The sequence below is a fragment of the Leptopilina heterotoma genome, unplaced genomic scaffold (assembly GCF_015476425.1).
Source record: "Leptopilina heterotoma isolate Lh14 unplaced genomic scaffold, ASM1547642v1 Lhet_73, whole genome shotgun sequence".
NCBI classification, from domain to species: domain Eukaryota; kingdom Metazoa; phylum Arthropoda; class Insecta; order Hymenoptera; family Figitidae; genus Leptopilina; species Leptopilina heterotoma.
The window spans coordinates 1,057,574-1,079,275 of record NW_025111169.1 but is presented as its reverse complement, the minus strand read 5'-3'; the positions used below and the strand labels follow the sequence as shown (position 1 = coordinate 1,079,275).

The window sequence follows — 21,702 nt, the reverse complement described above, 5'->3', positions numbered from 1 at the left end:
AGATTTTTTTATTCCACAAAAATTAAATTTCCAAAAATCATATAGTATAGGACGTGTGATAAAAGCTTAAAGTTACTTTAGATGCCCAACCCTGCTTGCAAATTCTCCACAGTGTTCACAACCGTAAACCGTTAGAACAAAAACATGTTCTTTAACTTTTTCTTTTGTTTTCATTAACCTCTATTATGTGTATAAAAAATTTTAATTATTTTAATACAATTTCATTTAAACAAATTAACAATAATGAACTTCAAAGACTGTTTGTAATATATCTATTATTACGAATATAATCATTATAGTCTTTCAATGATCATAACCTTACTTTTAGGTTATAAATATAATGTAAATAACACAAAAATTAAATTATTAAATTTACATTAGAGAAAAGTTTCTTTTTTATAAAAAAATCAACAAGTTCCGCGTGCGCAAACTCGTGTGTTCTGTTTTTTGGCAGTTCAACAAGCAAGTCAAGTAAGTATACTTCGGATTTTGTTCCGATGATGATAAAATCTAGGGTGGGGGATAGAGCTCTTTTCTAAAAGCGTGCGTCGTCTGTCATCTGGAAAAAAAAACACTTGCCGAAAATTGCCTCAGTTTCCTTGATTCATTTAATCGTAAGAGCGTAAAACTTTCTTATCAATCTGATTATTTGAGTTTTTTTTCTCTTTACTAAAACACCAAAAAGTAGCTAATCTCTAACGTGTGTTTTTTTCTCAAAAAAAAAATGTCTAATATAAAAAGCATGATGACAAACAAGAGAGAGAGAGAGAGAGAAGGATATATGAATAGCGTTTTGTAAATAAAATAATAATAAAAGAAAGTGAAATTTAGAACTATAATAGTCAGGACAGGTCAGAATAATCTTCTTGCACGCGTTTAGGGTGCGCATTGCCAAATATGGTGTTTCAGAGGGTTTCCGGTTTTTCTTGGCAGTCGCCTCCTTTCGGACATCCGGCGAATTATATTCGTGACATCTTTTCAAATTAAAATATTATTCGTTATTTAAATTTGCGAACCATAAACAAAAACAATTGTATTAACTGTTTAACTCGCTGAATAAACAATTTTTTGGATCAATTTTTTGCCTCGTCTTTTTCACGCATGATTGTAACAATTTTTTTTTTTGTTTCCCGCATTTGAAAAGGATTGTTTATTTTTTTTATAAAAAAATGATTAAAAAATGGATTGATTGCTTTTTTTTCGTTTAACTTATTTTGTTTTTTCTAATACGCTTAGCTTTTAAATTAAGAAATCTGCGCGCGCAGCGTATAGAACACACCCTACATGTCCATGTTTGCAATATGCATACTTCTGGATTTTAATTAATTATATATTTATTCATGTAAAAAAAAACCAGTTTTTTTGGTCTTCCAGTGAAAGTGTAGTTTATTTTGGAGCACAATGGATCAATCACAAGCGGACAGTAAGATTTTCGGAAATTGCAGTATAAAAACATTTTTTTTGGGAGAAGAAACATGGATTTAGGAGAGAAAATTGTTTATGAATTTAGTTTTTTGGGATATTATTTATTTAAATAAAATGTCTTGGTTCATTAAGTTCATTAGGTTCATTAAGTTGATTATGAGCGATTCATGTACTAGGTTACAAATGTCAATGAAGGTTTCAATATGACTCATATTTACGTATGACTGTTCCCTCGGATCCCTCGGATGAATTACACGGTTTACGTGATCCGAATAATGGTTTTTCTCAGTTTCGCCCAGTCGTTAAAGTATTCGCGGCGGGGGGAGAGCCTCCGATATTAGTCGAAACAGAACAGCGTTAGGAGAACGGTGTCGCGCCAAAACATGCTCCAGTTACAAACGTGAGAAATCGTACGTATTTTCAAATTTTTATAATTATCAATTTATCGGGATAAAAATAATTGAGTAATTTCGAGTTAAAAATTGTAATTTTATATTTATCGATGTATAAAGATTTCCAGATTTGGAAAGGTCCTCTTTTTTTCCAGTGTTTCACAACTCTATTAAAGGCATCAAGAAAGCTCTCTCTCTCCTATCTATCTTTCTCTCTCTCTCTCTCTCTTCTCTCTCGGTGATTCGAAAATATTTTCATTTTATATATTCAGTGTTCTTCGTTCAGTTTCAACATTTAGGGTGGGGAATCTATTTATAAATTGGGGGATGATCCACACGACGCCCACGTTCACGGCACCGAATGTAACAATAATTTATTGAAATAATACTTAGTAATCATAAGCTTTTTGGTGATTTCATCTCTGAAAAAAAATTTTAGGTTAAGGATTGAAAATTGACAAGTTTTGATTGTTATTTTTTTTCTCTCTCTCTTTTTAAGGTCCAGGTATGTCTTTCCGAGTGGTTCGCAGTAGCAAGTTCCGCCACGTGTACGGAACAGCTTTAAAACGAGAACAGTGCTATGACAATATTAGAGTTTCCAAGTCTTCCTGGGATTCCACATTTTGTGCGGTCAATCCCAAATTTCTCGCCATTATCGTCGAATCGGCTGGAGGCGGTGCTTTCATAGTTTTACCTCATAATAAGGTATTTTTTTTTTATTAATTTGATGACTAATTTTTGGAGAAGTGGTAAAATTTTATTGAAATTTCAAATGGAAAAATTGAATGTTTTTGGCAATTGGATAACACAATTGGAAAGTTATATTGTAAATTATATTTATTCTTTTTGTCTATTGCCTTATAAGGCTCTGTTGAAAGCTACTGATAAAGTCGTGACACAGATAATACAACTGATAATGCGAGCTAATATATATAATTGTTATCCTCTTTGAAATGTTCGCAAAAAAACCGGTAAATGCTAAGAATATTTGCTAGAAGGATAAAATTCTGTCTTTTAGTACAGAAATTAGAATTGAATTGGAATAGAATTCAGGGTTGTCACAGGTCAGGGAGTTCAGGGAAAAGTCAGGGATTTTTATTAAAATTATTGGAAAAATTAGATTTTTAAAATTCATAAGAAAATTCTGAATTTTGAAGTCTGTTTTGTTTGTCTTGTAAACTATGAAATTACCATGAATTTTAATACAAAACCTTCAATTTTTTCTATTTCTGACAATAATTTCATTTTTAAATCAACTTAATTCTTCAAGAACTATCAAAAAATTATTATACTTAGAAATTATTTAAAGAATAAATTTACTTAAACATTTCACAATTAATTAAATTTTAAAAGAGTTGCATTTACAATTTTCATAAGTAGATGAACTTCAGAAGGTTTTCATTTAAATTATCACAAAATTTCAATTCTGGATGAATTTAATTAGAAATTTTAAAGAATTTAGATTTTTGAAAAATTTTAATAATTCAAATGCTTCTGAAATTAGTTCAATTTTTTAATATATATAATATTTAATTAATTATTAACGAATAATAGATTTATACAAGAATTCTAGTTAAAAACACTAAAAAAATTAAATTTTGGACAAGTTACAAATGATTGCAGAAATTCAATTATTTTCAAAAGTATTAAAATTCTTCGCAAAAATTCAATTCTGTTCAAAAATTAAAAAAAAATTCTAGTTAAAATTTCAAATTATATTCATAAATAGTAAAATTCTTCTCGAAAATTCAATTATTTTCATAAATTTTCCTTAATTTAATGATTTTCAATAACTACTATTTTAATAAAATTCTCCAAAAGAATTCAATTATTCAATTTCACACAAATTCAATTATTTGCACATTTTTTTAATAAATTTCTTCGCAATAATTCAAGTATTTTCATAAATAATAAAATATTTTGGATGATTTCAATTATTTTTAACATAATTTTAATAAAATTCTTCACAAAAATTTAATAATTTTTTAAAATGATAAAATTTTCACAGGAATTTTATTATTACAAATACAATTTTCATAACATTTTTTGAATAAAATTAATTGTTTAAAAAGATTTTCATAAAATTCTTCGAAAATCAATTATTTTAAGTAATTTTGATAAAATTTTTTATAAAAAATCAATTTGAAGAAATATTTAATTATTCAATACATTTTTTATTTTAATGTTTAAATAATTGAATTCTATGCGAGATTATGACAAAATTAATAAAAATAATTGATAATTGATTTAGAGAAAAAGTTAGGATATAAATTTTAATCATAAATTCTTGAAATAATTGAATTTGTAAAGAATTATAGTTGTAATTTTTGTAAAGAATTTAATTTTAAAAGAATTGGAATTCTTATTTTTCAAGTAATTGAATTTTGAAAGAATTGGAACTGCAATTTTTGGAAATAATTGAATTTTTAAAGAATTACAGTTGTCATTTTTGAAAATAATTGAATTTTGAAGAAATTGGAGTTGTAAATTTGGAAATAATTTAATTTTGAAGGAATTGTAATTTAAATTTTTTGAATTAATTGAATTTTGAAAGAATTGCATTTGTAATTTTTTGAAATAATTGAATTTCAAAAGAATTGTAATTCTAATTTTGGTTAATAATTGAATTTAAAAGAATTACAATTGTAATTTTTAGAAATGTAGTTAAATTTCAACAAATTTTATATTTAAATTATTTAAAAATTTTAATTCTTGTAGAAAAATAAATCAGTGACTGTTTATATTTTCTATTTTAATAAAATTCTCCAAAAGAATTCAATTATTTAAAAAAATGTGTTAATATAATTCTACATTTAATTATTTTCATAAATAGTTAAAAATTTGACAGAAATTCAATTATTAGCAAATTTTTTATAGATTTCTTCACAATAATTCCATTATTTTCATAAATAATAAAAAATTTTCATAGAGATTCAATAATTTTTTAGGAATTTAGTTACTTTCATAATTAATAGAACTCAACACAGAATTTCAATTATTTTTAATACAATTTTAATCGAATTTCTCGAAAAATTTAATTATTCTTAAAAATGTTATTGGAATTCGTCGCAAGAATTCAATTATTTAAAAATTTGTTGATAAAATTCTCTATGAGAATTCAATTATCTTCGAAAAATGTAAATAAAAATTTATGAAAATTTACTTTTTAGAGTTATTAAAATTTTTGAGAAATCATGGTCCTGTTTATAATTAAAATTCTTCAAAAATTTGATCATTTTTAATTATATTTTTCAAAAATTCAATTATTTTCAAAAGATTTAACCTAATTTTAATTGTTTGGAAATTATTCAAAATTGAAAAACTATTATATTTATAAAATTACAATTATTATAAAAAATTTAATTTTTGTATTTAAATAATTTAATTCTTGAAGAACTTTTAGAAAATTATTTAAATTAATTGATTTAAATTTTACTTATTTTCCTTAAACATTCATATTTTCCTTTAAAAAGAATTTTGTCAGGGAAAGTAATTTTAATGTCAGTAAATTGTCAGGGAAATGTCAGGAAAATTGATAAACTGAAACTTGTGACCACCCTGAATGAGAATAGAATGAAATTAGAGTAAAATTGAATTAGAATAGAATGAGAATAGAATTAAGATAATATTTTTTCGTAATAATTTTCAAATTTTGTAAATTTGCAGGTCGGTAGGATATCGGCAGATCATCCACTAGTTGGAGGGCACAAGGGACCTGTTTTGGATATTGCGTGGTGCCCGCACAATGACAATGTGATAGCGTCAGGCTCTGAAGACTGTGTAGTGAAAGTTTGGCAGATTCCCGATGGAGGAATATCGAGAACTCTCACGGAATCGGTGGTCGATCTTCAACTTCATCAGAGGAGGGTGGGTCTAGTTTTATGGCATCCAACAGCCCTGAATATATTGCTCACAGCGGGCTCAGATAATTTAGTTATCATTTGGAACGTGGGCACTGGCGAGTCACTAGTGCGAATAGATTGTCATCCGGATGTTGTTTATTCCGCGTGTTGGAATTGGGATGGCTCACGACTCGTTACCACGTGTAAGGATAAAAAAATTCGCCTCCTCGATCCAAGATCGGGAAAAATTCTCGAGGAGGCTGTCGCGCATGAGGGAAGTAAAGCGACACGTGCAATATTTCTCAGGTAAACATTTATTTACAATTAAAAAAAAAGAAAATATATATTAATAATGATATCACTCAGTCAAATGAATTGAAAAATTGAAGTTAACGATCGCTCCGAGTCTTTGACTCGGAGTGATCGTTAACTTCAATTTTTGAATTCATTTATTATTTTTAATTTAGTATTTTTATTTTATCATTTTTATTTTTTAAAAGAAAAGATGGAAGAAGTAGATAATTTTTTAAACTTGTCTTTCTTGTTACAGGGGCGGTTTAATATTTACGACCGGCTTCAGTAAAATGTCGGAAAGGCAATATTCACTGCGAGCACCGGATATGTTGTCCGAACCAATAGTAATGGTAGAATTAGACACTAGCAATGGAGTTATGTTTCCACTTTACGATCCCGATACGAATTTGGTGTTTCTCTGTGGTAAAGGCGATTCGGTGATTCGTTATTTTGAAATAACGCCCGAACCACCATTTGTACATTATATTAACACTTTCCAAACGCCCGATCCTCAACGGGGAATCGGAATGATGCCAAAACGCGGATGCGACGTAAACAGTTGTGAAATCTCGAGATTTTATCGACTTAATAATTCGGGATTCTGTCAAGTTGTCTCAATGACTGTTCCAAGAAAGGTAATTTTCTATTTTTCAATTTTTAAAATTAGATTTCTAATTCTAATTATAATATACAGAATATTTATCACGATATAGAATAGAAATATATCAGGCTTTACACTCATCTACTAAAATTAACTATTTACTAATTTTTTTTACGATTAGCTACTATTTCGATAGTTTTTTAAATAAATAAATAAATAAATTTTTCACGCTAGAATTTAATTATTTAAAATACAATTTTCAAGAAATTTTTTCGAAAATTAAGAAATCAATTATTTAAAATATTTTAATGAAATTTTTCAAAAGAAATTAATTATTTTTAATAAAATTTTAATTAGAATTATTTCCAAAAATTTCAATAAAAATTCTTCGTAAGAATTCAATTATTTTTACAAATAATAAAATTTCTCACAGCAATTCAATTATTTTCCTAAACAATAAAAATTTTTAAAGAATTCAATGATTTTGAATAAATTGATTCAAAAATTTTAATGCAATTCTTCGCGGAAATTCAATTATTTTCGAAAAATTTAATAAAATTCTATATAAGAATTGAATTATTCTCATAAGTTATAATTCTTCGTCGGAATTAAATTATTTTCCTAAATAATAAAATACTTTAGATATATTATATTCAATTATTTTCAATATAATTTTAATAAAATTCTTCGAAAAAATTAAATTATTTGGAATATAATTCTATCAAAATTCGTCTCAGAAATTAAATTATTTTCGAAAAATTTAATCAAATTTTATATAAGAATTGAATTATTTTCAATAAAATTTTAAATAAATTCGTCCGTAAAATTAATACCTAAGAATTCAATTAATAAAATCCGTTGCAAGAATTGAATTACTTTCATAAATAAAAATAATAAAATTATTCGCAGGATTTCAATTATTTTTAATACAAATTTTAAATAACTTCTTAAAAAAATGCTATTAATTTTAAAAATTTTATAAAATTTCTTCGATTATCAATTATTTTAAGTAATTTTGATGTAATTCTTTATAAAAATTCAATTTTAAGAAATATTTTATTATTCAATAAATTATTTATTTTTATATTTAAATAATTGAATTCTCGACGAAATTATGACAACATTAATTTTTATTATTTTTATAATTGATAATTGATTTAGAGAAAAAGTTAGAAATTCGTAGAAAAATGCAATTCTTATTAAAAATTTTATTAAAATTCTTCAAAAATCAATTATTTTAAGTAATTTTGATAAAATTTTTTATAAAAATTTAATTTTAAGAAATATTTAATTATTCAATCAATTATTTATTTTTCTCTTTAAATAATTGAATTCTCGCCGAAATTAGGAAAAAGTAATAAAAATAATTTATAATTGATTTAGAGAAACAGTTAGATTCTAAATTCTTGAAAATAATCGAATTTTGAAAGTATTAGAATTGTAATTTTTTGAAATAATTGAATTTTGAAAGAATTGGAATTCTAATTTTTGAAAGAAATTGCTGGTGTAATAAATTATTGGAAGTAATTTAATTTTAAAAGAATTTTAGTTGTAATTTTTGGAAACAATTGAATTTTAAAAGAATTGTAATTCTAATTTTTGGAAATAATGGAATTTTAAAAGAAGTATAATTCTAATTTTTGGAAATAATTGAATTTTAAAAGAATTAGAATTGTAATTTTTAGAAATAATTGAATTTTGAAAGAATTTGCTGTTGTAATTTTTGGAAATAATTGATTGTAAAATAATTGTAATTCTAATTTTTGGAAATAATTGAATTTTGAAAGAATTATAGTTGTAATTTTTGAAAATAATTGAATTTTGAAAGAATTGCAGTTGTAATTTTTTTGAAATAATTGAATTTTGAAAGAATTATAGTTGTAATTTTTTGAAATAATTGAATTTTGAAAGAATTGCAGGTGTAATTTTTGTAAATAATTGAATTTTGAATGAATTGCAATTGGAATTTTTGATAATAATTGAATTTTAAATAATTGAATTCTTGTAACATTTTCTAATAAGAATTGATTCCAAAGTGAATTTCAGTATACATTTTAGATAATAATTGAATATTGGAACCGTTATATTATAAATTCTTTGAAATAATTAAATTCTAAAAGATTTTTAAATTGAAATCTTTGAAAATTTTTATTGTTGTAAAACTGTAATAATATTAAAATTTTTATTTAAAAAAAATGTTAATTTATGATTTTCTTAATAATCATTAAGGTTTTGGATAATTTTAATTAAAAATTTCAACAAAAAAATTATTTTCAAAGAATTTTAGAAAAATTTAGAAAATTATTGAATTTTGCAAAAATTGAGAATTGAAGTTGTTAGCAGCAGAAGAAATAACGTAAATATTTTTTATGAAAATTAGAAAAAAAACAGTAAAATAAAATGCAAAATCAAATTTTTGTAAATCGTCCAAAAGAGTTTTTTTGTCGTCAAATTCAATTTTTCAATAGCTACTTTTTCGGTCTTAAACTTAAATTACTTTTTGCTACTTTTTAAAAATTAATTATCGAGTGCGAAGCGTGAAATATACACAAAATAGTAATTAAAAGATAAAAAAAGGAGTTTTTAATTAAATTTTCTAATCTAACGCTGAATTTGCAGTCTGAATTATTTCAAGAAGATTTGTATCCTGATACGCCGGGTGACACAGCAGCGATATCGGCGGAAGAGTGGGAAGGCGGTCAGGATGCTGAACCAGTGCTCATTTCCCTTAGGGACGGCTATCAGCCGACAGCCTCGAAAAACGATCTCAAAGTTAATAAAAAGGCCAATTTACTTAGTAAAGGAGCTAAAGTTCAATCGGGTAATTCAAGCGCACCTATTGGACAAGTATCTGTAAGTATTCGTTACACGCTGCGAAAAAAAAATAATCACGCCTATCAAAATTACATTTTTTCTAACTGAAATAAACTTCTCTTCAGGAGGAAATAATAAAGGAGTTCGCCGAGGAAATTAGAAAATTAAAAGCAGTAATTCTAAAACACGAGGGACGAATTCGAGTTTTGGAGTCGGCAATGGCGTTGCAAATGAAAGAAGAAGAAAGAAGTGAAAAACGTCCCTCATCACCACCGACGGATAAAGAATTACTTGCATCAGACGAGGTTTGATTGACTTAGTATAATATTTTTTTTTTTTTTTAAATAGCTTTAAAATAAAAACAACGAACTCATTTAATTGTGAAATAAATAAAAAAAAATTGTCATATTATATTTTGATATGATACTTTGTGTAAATATTAGGATTTAGCATTTTTAGCGTGCTTAATGAATCGTCGATAATTTTCATTATTTATATAGACCATCTCTGAATCCTCGCATTTTTTTCAGTATCGCAAAAAAAAAAAGAAAAGAAAAATATTTTCAGATAATTCATCGTTACCTGTTATTAGGATTAACGTATAATATATTTACACATATATTATATGAATATATACTATATAGGTAGTATAATGTTATTTTTTGAGATTTTAATGTATATGCGCCATGAAAAGATAATTTTTCGTAACACTCGAGTGCCTTATATTTGTACAGATAATATTTACTATTTGTAAAATAACAATAATCTTAAAAAAAAGAAAAAAAAATGAGAGATCGCTCATTTGAGTCACTTATAATTGAGAAAAATTTCTTTCTATAATGCGATACACGTTACATTTTTTACTTGAAGGACAAATTAGATATTCATCGGTTTTCTTTTTTTTTTTTAAACAAAACTAATGACAAATGTATACAATGTATACATCTTCGTTTTTTTAATTGTAAAAAAATAATCCAATTTTTTTTTTTTTGCTATAATATGCTTGACGCATAATTTTTTTAATTATCATGAATGAACGATGCTCCATAATGTTTGTAATAGTTTTACGCCAAAACACTAAATAAGAAAAAATACAAAATATTTGACATTCATTTGATAATTTATCAATTCGTTTTTTTAATCGAAAACAAAATAAACATCGGTTGCGGATTAAATTGACTTTTTAATATTTTTATTTCAAAGTGGATTTTTCGTTTTAATGATTTAATTATTTTGAGATACAGATAATTGTATCTTCTTATTTATTTTTTCACAGGAACTAAAATTTTTAATCATTTTTATGTAAAACACTATTTTTCTAAAAATTACAATTGTAATTCTTTTAAAATTCAATTATTGCAAAAAATTCCAACTGCAATTCTTTCAAAAATTACAACTATAATTCTTTTAAAATTCAATTACTTTCAATAATTACACCAGCAATTTCTTTCAAAATTCAATTGTTTCCAAAAATTAGATTTACATTTCTTTCAAAATTCAATTATTTAAATTCCAATTTCTTCAGAATTCAATTATTTTCAAGAATTTATAATTAAAATTTATAATCTAATTGTTTCTCTAAATCAATTATGAATTATTTTTATTACTTTTTCATAATTTCGACGAGAATTCAATTATTTAAATAGAAAAATAAATAATTTATTGAATAATTAAATATTTCTTATAATTGAATTCTTATAAAAAATTGCATCAAAATTACTTAAAATAATTGATAATCGAAGAATTTTAATAAAATTTTTAATAAAAATTGCATTTTTCTACGAATTTATTTAAAATTTTGTATTAAAAATAATTGAAATCCTACGAATCATTCTATAATTTACAAAAATAATTGAATTCTTGCGAAGAATTTTATGAAAATCTTTTGAAATAATTAATTTTATTTGAGAAAATTTTATGAAAATTGTATTTTAAATAATTGAATTTCTGAGAAGAATTTTATTAAAATTATGTTAAAAATAATTGAATTTATCTAAAGTATTTTATTATTTATGACAAAAAATTAAATTCCCGCATAGAGTTTTATTGTAATTATATTATGAAGAATTTTATGAAAATTTCTTAAAATAATTGAATTCTTTCGAAGCATTTTAATTGAAACTTTTAATAATTGCATTTTTTGGAGGAATTCATTTTAAATTGTATTAAAAATAATTTAAATTTTGCGATAATTTTTATTATTTATGAAAATAATACCAATTCTTTTAAAATCTAATTTTTTTCAAAATTTTATAATTAAAATTGCATTTTTCTAAGAATTTATTAAAAATTTTTATTAAAAAAAATTGAAATCCTGTGAATAATTTTATTATTTATGAAAGTAATAAATTCTTGCAACGGATTTTATCAAATTTTTTTTAATAATTGATTTTAATCGAAAAATGTTATGAAAATTGTATTTTAAATAATTGGATTTTTGAGAAGAAATTTATTAAAATTATATTCAAAATAATTGAATTTATCTAAACTAGTTTATTATTTATGAAAATAATTGAATTTTACGCGAAGAATTTTAATTTATGAGATTAATTGAATTCTTAGGTATTAATTTTACGGACGAATTTAATTAAAATTTTATTGAAAATAATTCAATTTTTATATAGAATTTGATTAAATTTTTCGAAAGTAATTGAATATCTACCAAGAATTTTGATAAAATTATATTCCAAATAATTTAATTTCTTAGAAGAATTTTATTAAAATTATATTGAAAATAATTTAATATTTATCTAAAGTATTTTATTATTTAGGAAAATAATTGAATTTCGACAAAGAATTTTAACTTGTGAGGACAATTGAATTCTTAGGTACTAATTTCATGGACAAATTTAATTAAAATTTTATTGAAAATAATTAAAAATAATCTATAGAATTTGATTAAATTTTTTGAAAATAATTGAATTTCAGCGAAAAATTGCATTAAAATTATTGAATCAATTTATTCAAAATCATTGAATTCTTTAAAAAATGTTATTATTTAGGAAAATAATTGAATTGCTATGAAAAATTTTATTATTTGTAGGAAAAATAATTGAATTTTTACGAAGAATTTTTATTAAAATTTTTGGAAATAATTAAATTATTTCGAATATTCTAATTAAAATTGTATTAAAAGTAATTACTTACTTTTGAAGAATTTCATTAAAGTATTTGAATGAAAAATAAAATAAATAATTGATTTCTTAATAAAAATTTCTTGAAAATTGTATTTTAAATAATTCAATTCTAGCGTGAAAAATTTATTATTTATGATAATAATTGAATATTTTGCAAAGAATTTTAATTAAAATTTTTTGAATCGTGTTTAAAAATGTTATGAAACTTTTTGAGAATAATTTTTTTCTTTAAACATTATCAGATTAGCTTTTGAAGTTTTAGCAGTCTTTTGTTTTAATATATCAATTTTACCGCGTCTGATGACACAAAAATAATAAAATCAATTTTACGTTTCTTAATATTTATTCACATTTTGTTAAAACCAAAAAGGAAATTTTCGTAATGGATAAAAAACAAGCAGCAAATTCTACTTATTGGTGGACCGGCACAGACAAAGAAATAATAAGTCCTCCTTTAGATTATTCTTTCATGAAAGCTATTTCATTCGATGGTATGTCTTTTCTCAAAATTTAAATTTCTAGAAAAAATATTGAATAATCTGAATATTTTTATTCATTTTTCTGAAACGAAACATTTTCTTCTGAAATTTTTCATTTATAAATTTAGTAAATTTAAAATAAAAATCTTTTAATTATTTATATTAGTTTATTTTATTTATCAGTTAAATAATGATTTTAAAATAAGTTTATTCTAAGAGACCTGTCAAATAAGAATTTACAAACAACAAGAACCGGAAGAACACCAAAACGTACTGCCGAAAATCGCTATCAGACAAATTCCCTTTGGATTAGTCACAATTCATTAACGTCAACATTAAATCTCACGAGTTTTATCAACAATACCCTCGATAATCCAAGAATGCTGAGTTGGCTGGATCTTTCATTTAACGAAATTTTGGAAATTGGTGAAGAATTTGGCGAATTTTCAAATTTAAAAATCCTTTATTTACATGGTAACAAAATTTCAAACATGAACAATGTATTGAAATTACGAAAATTAACGAAACTTCGTACATTAACTCTACACGGAAATCCAATTGAATTATTATCAAACTATAGATCGTATATTGTCATTATTCTACCGAAATTAATGAATTTAGATTTTTCACCAATAATTACGTTAGAAAGAAAAAAAGCATTACCTACAGGATTCTTTAAAACGATCAACTCTTCTGATTGATTAGACAATTTTTTTTTCTTTTTTACACTCACATTTTTTCCTTTTTATTTAGTTTTTGTAAAAATATTTTCAATTTTGTACAGAAGTGAATAGTTTATTATATATACACACACAACAGGCGTGTAAACATGTTTTATCTCAGCACGTCATTTTTTTTTTTCAAGAAACTGTCAATCATCTCGATATTATTTACATTTGGTATTACAATAAAAAAAATCTATTGTTATTTTTTGGATATTAAAACTAAACAATGTCTTTGTAGTTTCAAAATTAATTGAAAAATCGTGTAGAATTACATAAAATGTAATTTTATTCCTGATAAATGATAATAATTTTTCGTTCGTGTTGGTAATATAAAAATATACATTTCCAATTTAATTTGTTTGAAAGTCGATGTTGATCAGTTTCGGAAATGCAAGAAATAAAAAATCAGTTTTATGCTTCTTTTTGTTTTTAAATAAACATTTACATGTACCTAAGAATTTGTTGACTTAAGGGTTAATGTCGTCTATGTTTACTGCGATGTTTACTTGATTTTTCAAAATCACGATCCCTGGATCTACTTCGTGATCTGTATCTGTTTCGCGATTTATGACTACTCGATCGTCGTCGTTGTGATTTTTTCGGTTTATGCGAACGACTGTGACTTCGAGATCTACTTCTGCTGTGCTTCTTTCGTTTCGAATGCTTCACAACGTCGCGCACTGGTGAAGGACTAGTGGATTTCGATCTCCTGGAAAAGAAACATAAATTTCAATCAGTTTTCACTTTTCGGAATAACGACAAAATTCTAATCTTTATGTATTTTACAATTTTTTCTTTTTTTAATTAGAAATAATAAAAAAATTTAACGAAATTGTGAAAATTGGTGAAGGATTTAACGAATTTTTGGAAAAATTTTACATAAACTTTACATATTTTTCAATTTTTTCTTTTTTTAATTAGAAATAATAACAAAATTTAACAAAATTGTCGAAATTGGTGAAAGATTTAACGAATTTTCAAAATTAAAAAAAAATTAATTACTTCTTGTTATTAATGTTTGAAAAAAAAAATAATTTTAACAAAAAGATCGATTAATTAATTCATAATTTAATATATGTATGTTCTCAATTTTCAATTTAAAAAGATGGAGATAACGATCACTTCTTGATTTGGAGTGATCTTTATTTTTTTGTTATTAAAAACGACCGAGTAATAAAATAATTATTTTTATCTAAAAGGAATTATTTGTTCAAGTAAAAAATAAAAGTTGAATTGAAATTACAGGCCTGCGGATCGACTTTAAGGTCAAAAAAAGGCTTATTACTAATTAATTCCTCTACATAAAAATAAATTTTTTAATTTTAATTGCGCTCTTCCCAAATTCAATTATTTCCAAAAATTAAATTCCAATTCTTTCAAAATTTAATTATTTCAAAAAATTACATTTTCAATTCTATTAAAATTCAATTATTTCAAAAAATTACAATTCCAATTCTATTAAAATTCAATTATTTCCAAAAATTATAATTGCAATTCTCATTTTAAAATAAAATTATTTCAAATAATTATAATTTCAATTCTTCAAAAATTCAATTATTTCCAAACATTAGAATAACAATTCTTTTAAAATTCGATTATTTCCCAAAATTAGAATTGCAATTGTTTAAAAATTCAATTATTTAAAAAAATTACAATTAGAATTCATACAAAATTCAATTATTTACAAAAATTAGAATTACAATTCTTTCAAAAAATTACAATTCTAATTCTTTCAAAATTCAATTATTTCCAAAACTTTAGAATTACAATTCTTTCAAAATTCAATTATTTCCAAAAATTACAACTATAATTCTTTCAAAATTCAATTATTTTCAAGAATTTATAATTAAAATTTATAATATAATTTTTTCTTCAAATCAATTTTCAATTATTTTTATTCATTTTCCATAATTTCGTCGATATCTCACAAGTATTTGAATACAAAAAATCATTTTATTAAATTATAATTATTGTAACTGTTTAAAATTTTATAAAGTGAAAGATAAATAATGTAAATTATTGAAATTATGTAACCAAACATATATAGAAAATGATTGATTTTTAAACAATTACAATAAAAAAATTCTTAAAATCAGATTTAAATAAAAAACTTATAATAATTTTTAATAGTTTCTTTCATAAAATATAATTCACAAATTTTCAAAATAATATGGAAATTTAATAAAATTTTTGGAAAATAATTAAATCCAATAAAAGAATTTTCTAAAAACATTAAAAAATAAGGTTTACCGAGAATTTATTTTGCAAAATATGAAAATACATGATTTATGCAAAATTTTAATGATAAGTCTAGAGAAGGAGATTTTTAAAGATTTTTAATGAACTTTTCTTGAAAATAAATGAATTTTAGAAAATTATGATAAAAGTTATTTGAATACATTTATAATTAATAAATAGTTTTTAAAAATGTAATTTTTCTAAAATAATTGAATTTCCTAAAGGAATGTTTTGAGAATTTAATAAAAGTATTTAATTTATTTGAAGAATTTTAATTAAAAATTTTTAAAATGATTAATTTCTCCCAAATTTGAATAATAATTCTAAAAAATATTATTGTAATTATTTTTTGCAGCGATTTGAATTTTTGGAACTATGTTATTGAAATTATTGGAAGTAATATGAGTTTGAAGTCAGCAGACCAATTTTTTATTCAATAAATCAATTTTTAAAAACAAAAAAATAATGCAACGATATATTTTATTTTGTCTTCAAATTTATAAAATTTTCTAGGAGCTTAGTTTCGAAAATTTGTAATGAAAAACTTAAGAATTATTTTTTTAAAAATATTTGAATCTATAAGTTTATAAAACTAATTTCCACTAATTTTTTTCAAATTTTCATTTCAATTTTTCACACTTTAAAAATCGAAATAAGTTGTATTTTATACCAAAAAATTTCTATTTTATTGCAATATTTGAAAGGAAGGAAAAAAATCACATTTTTTGAAAATAAAAAATAAAAAATTGCCTTTTTTCAAAACAATTGAAAAAGTAATCATATCTGAAGCCTGAAATTAAAAAGAATTAGATAATTAATTAAATTTGTTTACACAAACCTTGGAGATTTCGTTCTCTCAGGAATTGCGTGCGATCCGCTTCGACTAATGAAACCACCCCAAGCATTATGATGTTTTGGAAGTGGAGGACTCGGCGTGTGACCATCAGCATCAGTCCCGCGAGCTTTTGATCGAGCTTCCTCATATTGTCGCTTTAATTCCTCGACTTTCTTCTCAAGTTGTTCCGGTTTAATGCGTGGCCGCACGTAAAGGCGTAATATACGTCGACAAACGTCCCTTATATCTTTCTCCTTGACTTTAAAAACGGAGAACCATGCCGGCGACGATGGCAATGAAAGTTGAAGTTGTCGTGCCGCCAAATAAATGCAAGCACTCGCTACAGTTTCCGGATGATGCCTCAAAAATACATCCGAACGTAATGAATCATTCATGTAATTCCAACTTTGTTGCATTAGTCCCTTATTTTTCTCATAGCCCAATACTTGTAGATACATGACAATAATTTTGTGTGGATGCTTCACGTGAACGCAAAATCCAAGTTCCTTTAAAACACGTCGCTCGGATTTAATGACTTGATTCTTCAAACCCACATAATTTTGGTCAAGAATTACCGGTTGAATTGGTCTGAAAATAATAAATTAAATTATTTAATCGAGTTTGACACAAAAGTTTGATTTTCTTCTTTCCTAATTTTTCCCTGATTTCCAGACACTAAAGAATAATTATTATCATTTACTCTAAAAATTATTAGACAACACAAAAACATATTTTTAAAAATTTATTTGCGAATATCTTTAATTGTAAAATAAAAATAATCCTTTAAAAAAAATAATTGTTTCAAAATTTAAATATTTTCTAATTATATTCTTTTTTAATTGTAAAATAAAAATACTCTTTTAAGAAAAATAATTGTTTCGAAAATATTTTCTAATTTTATTCTTTGAATTGAATTGAATTGAATGAGATTGAATTAAACAGAATTGAATACGTACTTTTGACTGGAAACTTGTTTAATGTGATTAAATACGTTAATAACGTCTCTTATCCTCCTTGGAGCTTCCTCAATTTTACTAGCTAGACAAACGCATCCCATAGCCGTGATTTCCATATTATGTCTCACTAAAGATTTGCTGTAGTAGAAACGTTGAAATATCACTTGACCCGTAGCCATTGCGACCTGGAAAGACAAAAGAAAAAACATTTTTTTTAAATAAAAAAAACCGCCTCTTGTAAATAGTAAATTCATCTTTTTTTCTTTTTTCAAGAAAAAAAGACGAATAGTAATTCACTTTTTATTTCGTATTCTATTATGTTCTTTTCTCGATTGTTATACGTTGCCAAAACCTTTTCTTCGTTTTTTTTTTTAATAATTTCTGTAGAATCCTATGAAACAATAAACATTTTTACTGTACTGAAAATTCGAGTGTGGATTTATACAATTTATGATGGATTTCCGTCGAATCATTATTCAATAAATCAATTAATTAATATTACAATATTTGAATTTAAATAATTTAATCATTTAAAAATTTAGATAAAATTATTCAATCATTTACGAATTTAGATTAAATTATTTGCAAATTTAGATTCAATTATTTAATCATTTAAAAATTTAGATTAAACGATTTAATGATTTGAACATTTAAATTAAAATTTATAATATTAATTCATTAATTCTTAAAATTCGTAACTATACTTACCTTGTCTACTTTTTAGTTTTAAATTTGCTGTAATTATCAAGTGATGATACACTTTTGATACAAACACTCAACAATTTAAAAAAAATTGAAATTATAATTCTTTTTCAATTTTTATAATCCAGAAGTTTCGAATATTCAAGTGAACGAAATATTTGTCATTAAACATATTTTCAACAATTACCGATTCTAATAAAAAATTAAAAACTCAAATTTAACTCTTCGTGACTTTATAATACATTTTTTTTGCTTGTGACCGAAAATTTTAATTTGAAGAGGAAACAAATAAATTTCGTCTATTTGAACATCGTCGTTGAAATTCACATCTAAGATCAAAGATTGAAAGGAAAAAAATATTTTTCTTGACGAGAACAATAAAATGTTTTGCTTACAATTTTTTCTAGTTCAAATTATTGATCAATTATGAAAAAGGTTTTTTTTTATACAAAAATATATATACAAATTTAAATAGAAAAATATTTTTTCTTCTAAATTGTTGATTATAAACGTTGTGAACTTCAGCAACTTGACATTTAGAACTTTAGGAATATAATTTTTTTTCCATTTCACTGAGATTTTGGTTCTAAGTTAATTAATTACACAATTAGCTGTAAACGAAATTTTCTCATACACTGAACAAAATGTGGATTTTCGAATTTTCTTCAAGTACATCATTACTTATTAAAGAATTAAATTTTGAATTTTACAATTTTTAAAAACAAAAAGAATAACTGAAAGAGAGTAACAGGCATGATTATTACAATTTAACCCTTTAGCGTCTGAGTTTTAGTAATTTGAATATAATGTTTCTATATTTGTTTATTTCAAAAATTTAAATTAAAAATCTTCCAATTTACTTAATTTAAATCATTTGTAATTGTAGTTTTAAAAGAGTAATTTTATTTCTTTTTTCTGAAAACTGTACCGAAGGGTAATTATGATAGTAAATGTAAAAACTCCGTAAATACTGTTGCATTTTTTGAAGTAATTATTTGACCAGTCAACATCTTATGCACCGAACATTTGTAATGACAAATAAATTATCACTGATAAACAACACTAAAAAATTCCAGAGTTAAACAAAATTTTTCAATTTGCCATTAGTCATGATGATAAAAATCAGAATAAACACGAGATTATAATATTTAGATTTACCCAGTAAACTTTCTCCAATTTTGTTTTATTTCTAAAAAATCTCTTATTTTTCTAAAAGTAAAATCGAATTATTACAAAATCTGCTCTTTTTCTAATTAATTTTAATTTTTGTAATTAATTGTAGTTTGTAAATAATGAGCTATTTATTAGTTAGCCATACTTTTAATGTAAAATATTTAGTTTCAATGTAAACTCTGAAAGTTTTCACAATGTTAACTACTTACCGCTGAAGGGTTAAAGAGATAAACATATTCCTTATTTTTTCATTATCAAACTATTATTTCAATCCTTCGATAAAGTGTTTGTCCTGCAAAAAATTTTTTTTTTTCTCTGAAAAATATTTATTTATTAAACAGACACAAATTTTTGTAAACATAAGAAGCACTTCAATCACTGTAAAAAACTTGATTTTGACTTCAAAATCAGTAAAGCTTCTCAGCGTTACCTTTTGAGACACTGAAAAAATTGTTTTTCTATTTTTCAATCTTTCCAGGCTAAGGAATTCAATTAAGAATTTGCCTGAAAGCATTTTTTTCTGTCTCATCATAAAAATTACCCATCATATTCCAGTTTCATTTTTTTGGTTCCAGAATGAGTGGCAAACGTTTTTCATCCCAACTCTCCTCGGGTCTGACAGACCTAGTTTACGAAAATCATTTTGTCTCATTAAAAAGAACAATTGTAAATATAGAAAAATTTTGTTTATAAAAATATTATCTCACTTGAGAATATTATAATTAATATAAATTAAAACAGTACATATAACACATAGACTGAAGATAAATTTCAAGTTGCATAATGTAATATTAAACATGAATACAACAATGAAATAGTAAATTATTTTCTATACGTTACGAATATTTTTTTCAATTATAATGAAACTAAAAGTAATGTATAATTACTTTTAGTGTCATTATTTTCTCTTTAATATAAAAGTACAAGAAAATCCATTTTTTTCTTTTATAAAATCCACACTCGTAAAGAAGCGAATAAATATAATTTACACCACGTGAATGAAATGAATATTTTACCCTCAACCTATACATTAAAATTTCAAATGCAAAACATAATTTACTGTTATATTTTTTAGCACTGAAACTCAAATCCTAAATTTCACGCATTTGAAGGTTATGTTGACAATAAACGTAATGCAATCGAAAGAATCATATTTATCAGACTTGATCAAAAAGCATTTTTCTTTTAAAAAATTTTCAAAATTACATTACCTATTGTGAGTGCAAATCGAAAATTACAAAATTTAAAATTTTTTCTGGAAAGTATTTCGTTTATGAAAAAATTGACAATTATAACAGGAAAGGTATATTTTGAGGTTAGACACACAGAGAAAGAGTTCTTTCTTTTTTTTTTTTGGAAAAATATAAAGAAAAAAAGCGAAAAGAATTTATAAAATAATAATTACCTGTGGCAATTTTAATAAAATTCCAGCAGTTTGAATAAGTTCACATCCTAAAATGCGAAGCTCAGTTTCTGTTTCAGCGTCAAGACCATCCAAATGCGAAGGCGTCGATACTAATTTTTCCTCAGGTAAAAGACAATTTTGGAGTGTTAACAATATTTTACCATATGTTTTCGTATTTAAAGTTGTTGTTTTCGTTGTCGCCGATGCGGAATTTTCTTTACTGCCCATTTTTTAAACAAAAAATTGTCAAAAAATGAACAAATGCACAAAAAAAACCACTTTATGACTAAAAAGCTGTGGCTTCCTGCACACTGCCACTGTGACTGCAAACATAGAGCAAAGTAAATAGAGTGAAACTAGCTTCTAATTAGCGTGTGAAATATAAACCAATCAGAAATGCTGGTAGAGCAGTGTTGGGAAAATAGGGTCACTAGTGACGCTAGTATCGGTAAAACTTCCTAAATTACGTTACACATCACCTGATGCAATCATAATTAATTTTCTAAGTACTTACGCTAAGTTTATTTATTAATTACTGAGAATATTTATTAAAATGGAAAAATACGCAGATTACTTGTCTGAAAGTAACCGTTAATAACTATGTAAGCAAGAGTAAAAAAAACTTATAGTTCAGCCGTGTTCACACTGGCATTTTTATATCGATGCTTTTTTCCCCCCAAAAGA

General features: G+C 23.9%; 3 protein-coding genes across 8 annotated transcripts; 2 read left to right on the top strand and 1 right to left on the bottom strand.

The window, feature by feature from the left end:
- Positions 1-114: 114 nt before the first annotated feature.
- Positions 115-9,926, top strand: LOC122510725 (coronin-6). 5 transcript variants are annotated; one of them, XM_043625571.1, is made up of 6 exons: positions 115-471; positions 2,317-2,522; positions 5,484-5,965; positions 6,210-6,588; positions 9,174-9,407; positions 9,494-9,926. In XM_043625571.1, exons 2-6 carry the CDS (start codon positions 2,325-2,327, stop codon positions 9,677-9,679), a joined length of 1,479 nt encoding a protein of 492 aa, XP_043481506.1. In that variant the 5' UTR covers positions 115-471; positions 2,317-2,324; the 3' UTR covers positions 9,680-9,926. The 5 variants fall into 5 exon arrangements, with proteins under 5 accessions (XP_043481506.1, XP_043481508.1, XP_043481503.1 ...); XM_043625573.1 differs by lacking the exon at positions 115-471 and adding an exon at positions 492-614; XM_043625568.1 differs by lacking the exon at positions 115-471 and adding an exon at positions 1,273-1,423.
- Positions 9,927-10,407: 481 nt separating this feature from the next.
- LOC122510652 (leucine-rich repeat-containing protein 51-like) lies at positions 10,408-13,685 on the top strand. The gene is made up of 2 exons (XM_043625428.1): positions 10,408-10,419; positions 13,191-13,685. The coding sequence occupies exons 1-2, from the start codon at positions 10,408-10,410 to the stop codon at positions 13,683-13,685; spliced, it is 507 nt and encodes a 168-aa protein (XP_043481363.1).
- Positions 13,686-14,127: 442 nt separating this feature from the next.
- On the bottom strand, positions 14,128-21,354 carry LOC122510723 (cyclin-L1). Of its 2 annotated transcripts, XM_043625565.1 has the most exons (5): positions 21,019-21,155; positions 20,155-20,237; positions 17,739-17,923; positions 16,786-17,370; positions 14,128-14,418 (listed from the first exon to the last, which is right to left on the bottom strand). In XM_043625565.1, exons 3-5 carry the CDS (start codon positions 17,915-17,917, stop codon positions 14,184-14,186), a joined length of 999 nt encoding a protein of 332 aa, XP_043481500.1. In that variant the 5' UTR covers positions 17,918-17,923; positions 20,155-20,237; positions 21,019-21,155; the 3' UTR covers positions 14,128-14,183. The 2 variants fall into 2 exon arrangements, with proteins under 2 accessions (XP_043481500.1, XP_043481499.1); XM_043625564.1 differs by lacking the exon at positions 20,155-20,237 and having other exon boundaries at positions 21,019-21,354.
- Positions 21,355-21,702: the final 348 nt, after the last annotated feature.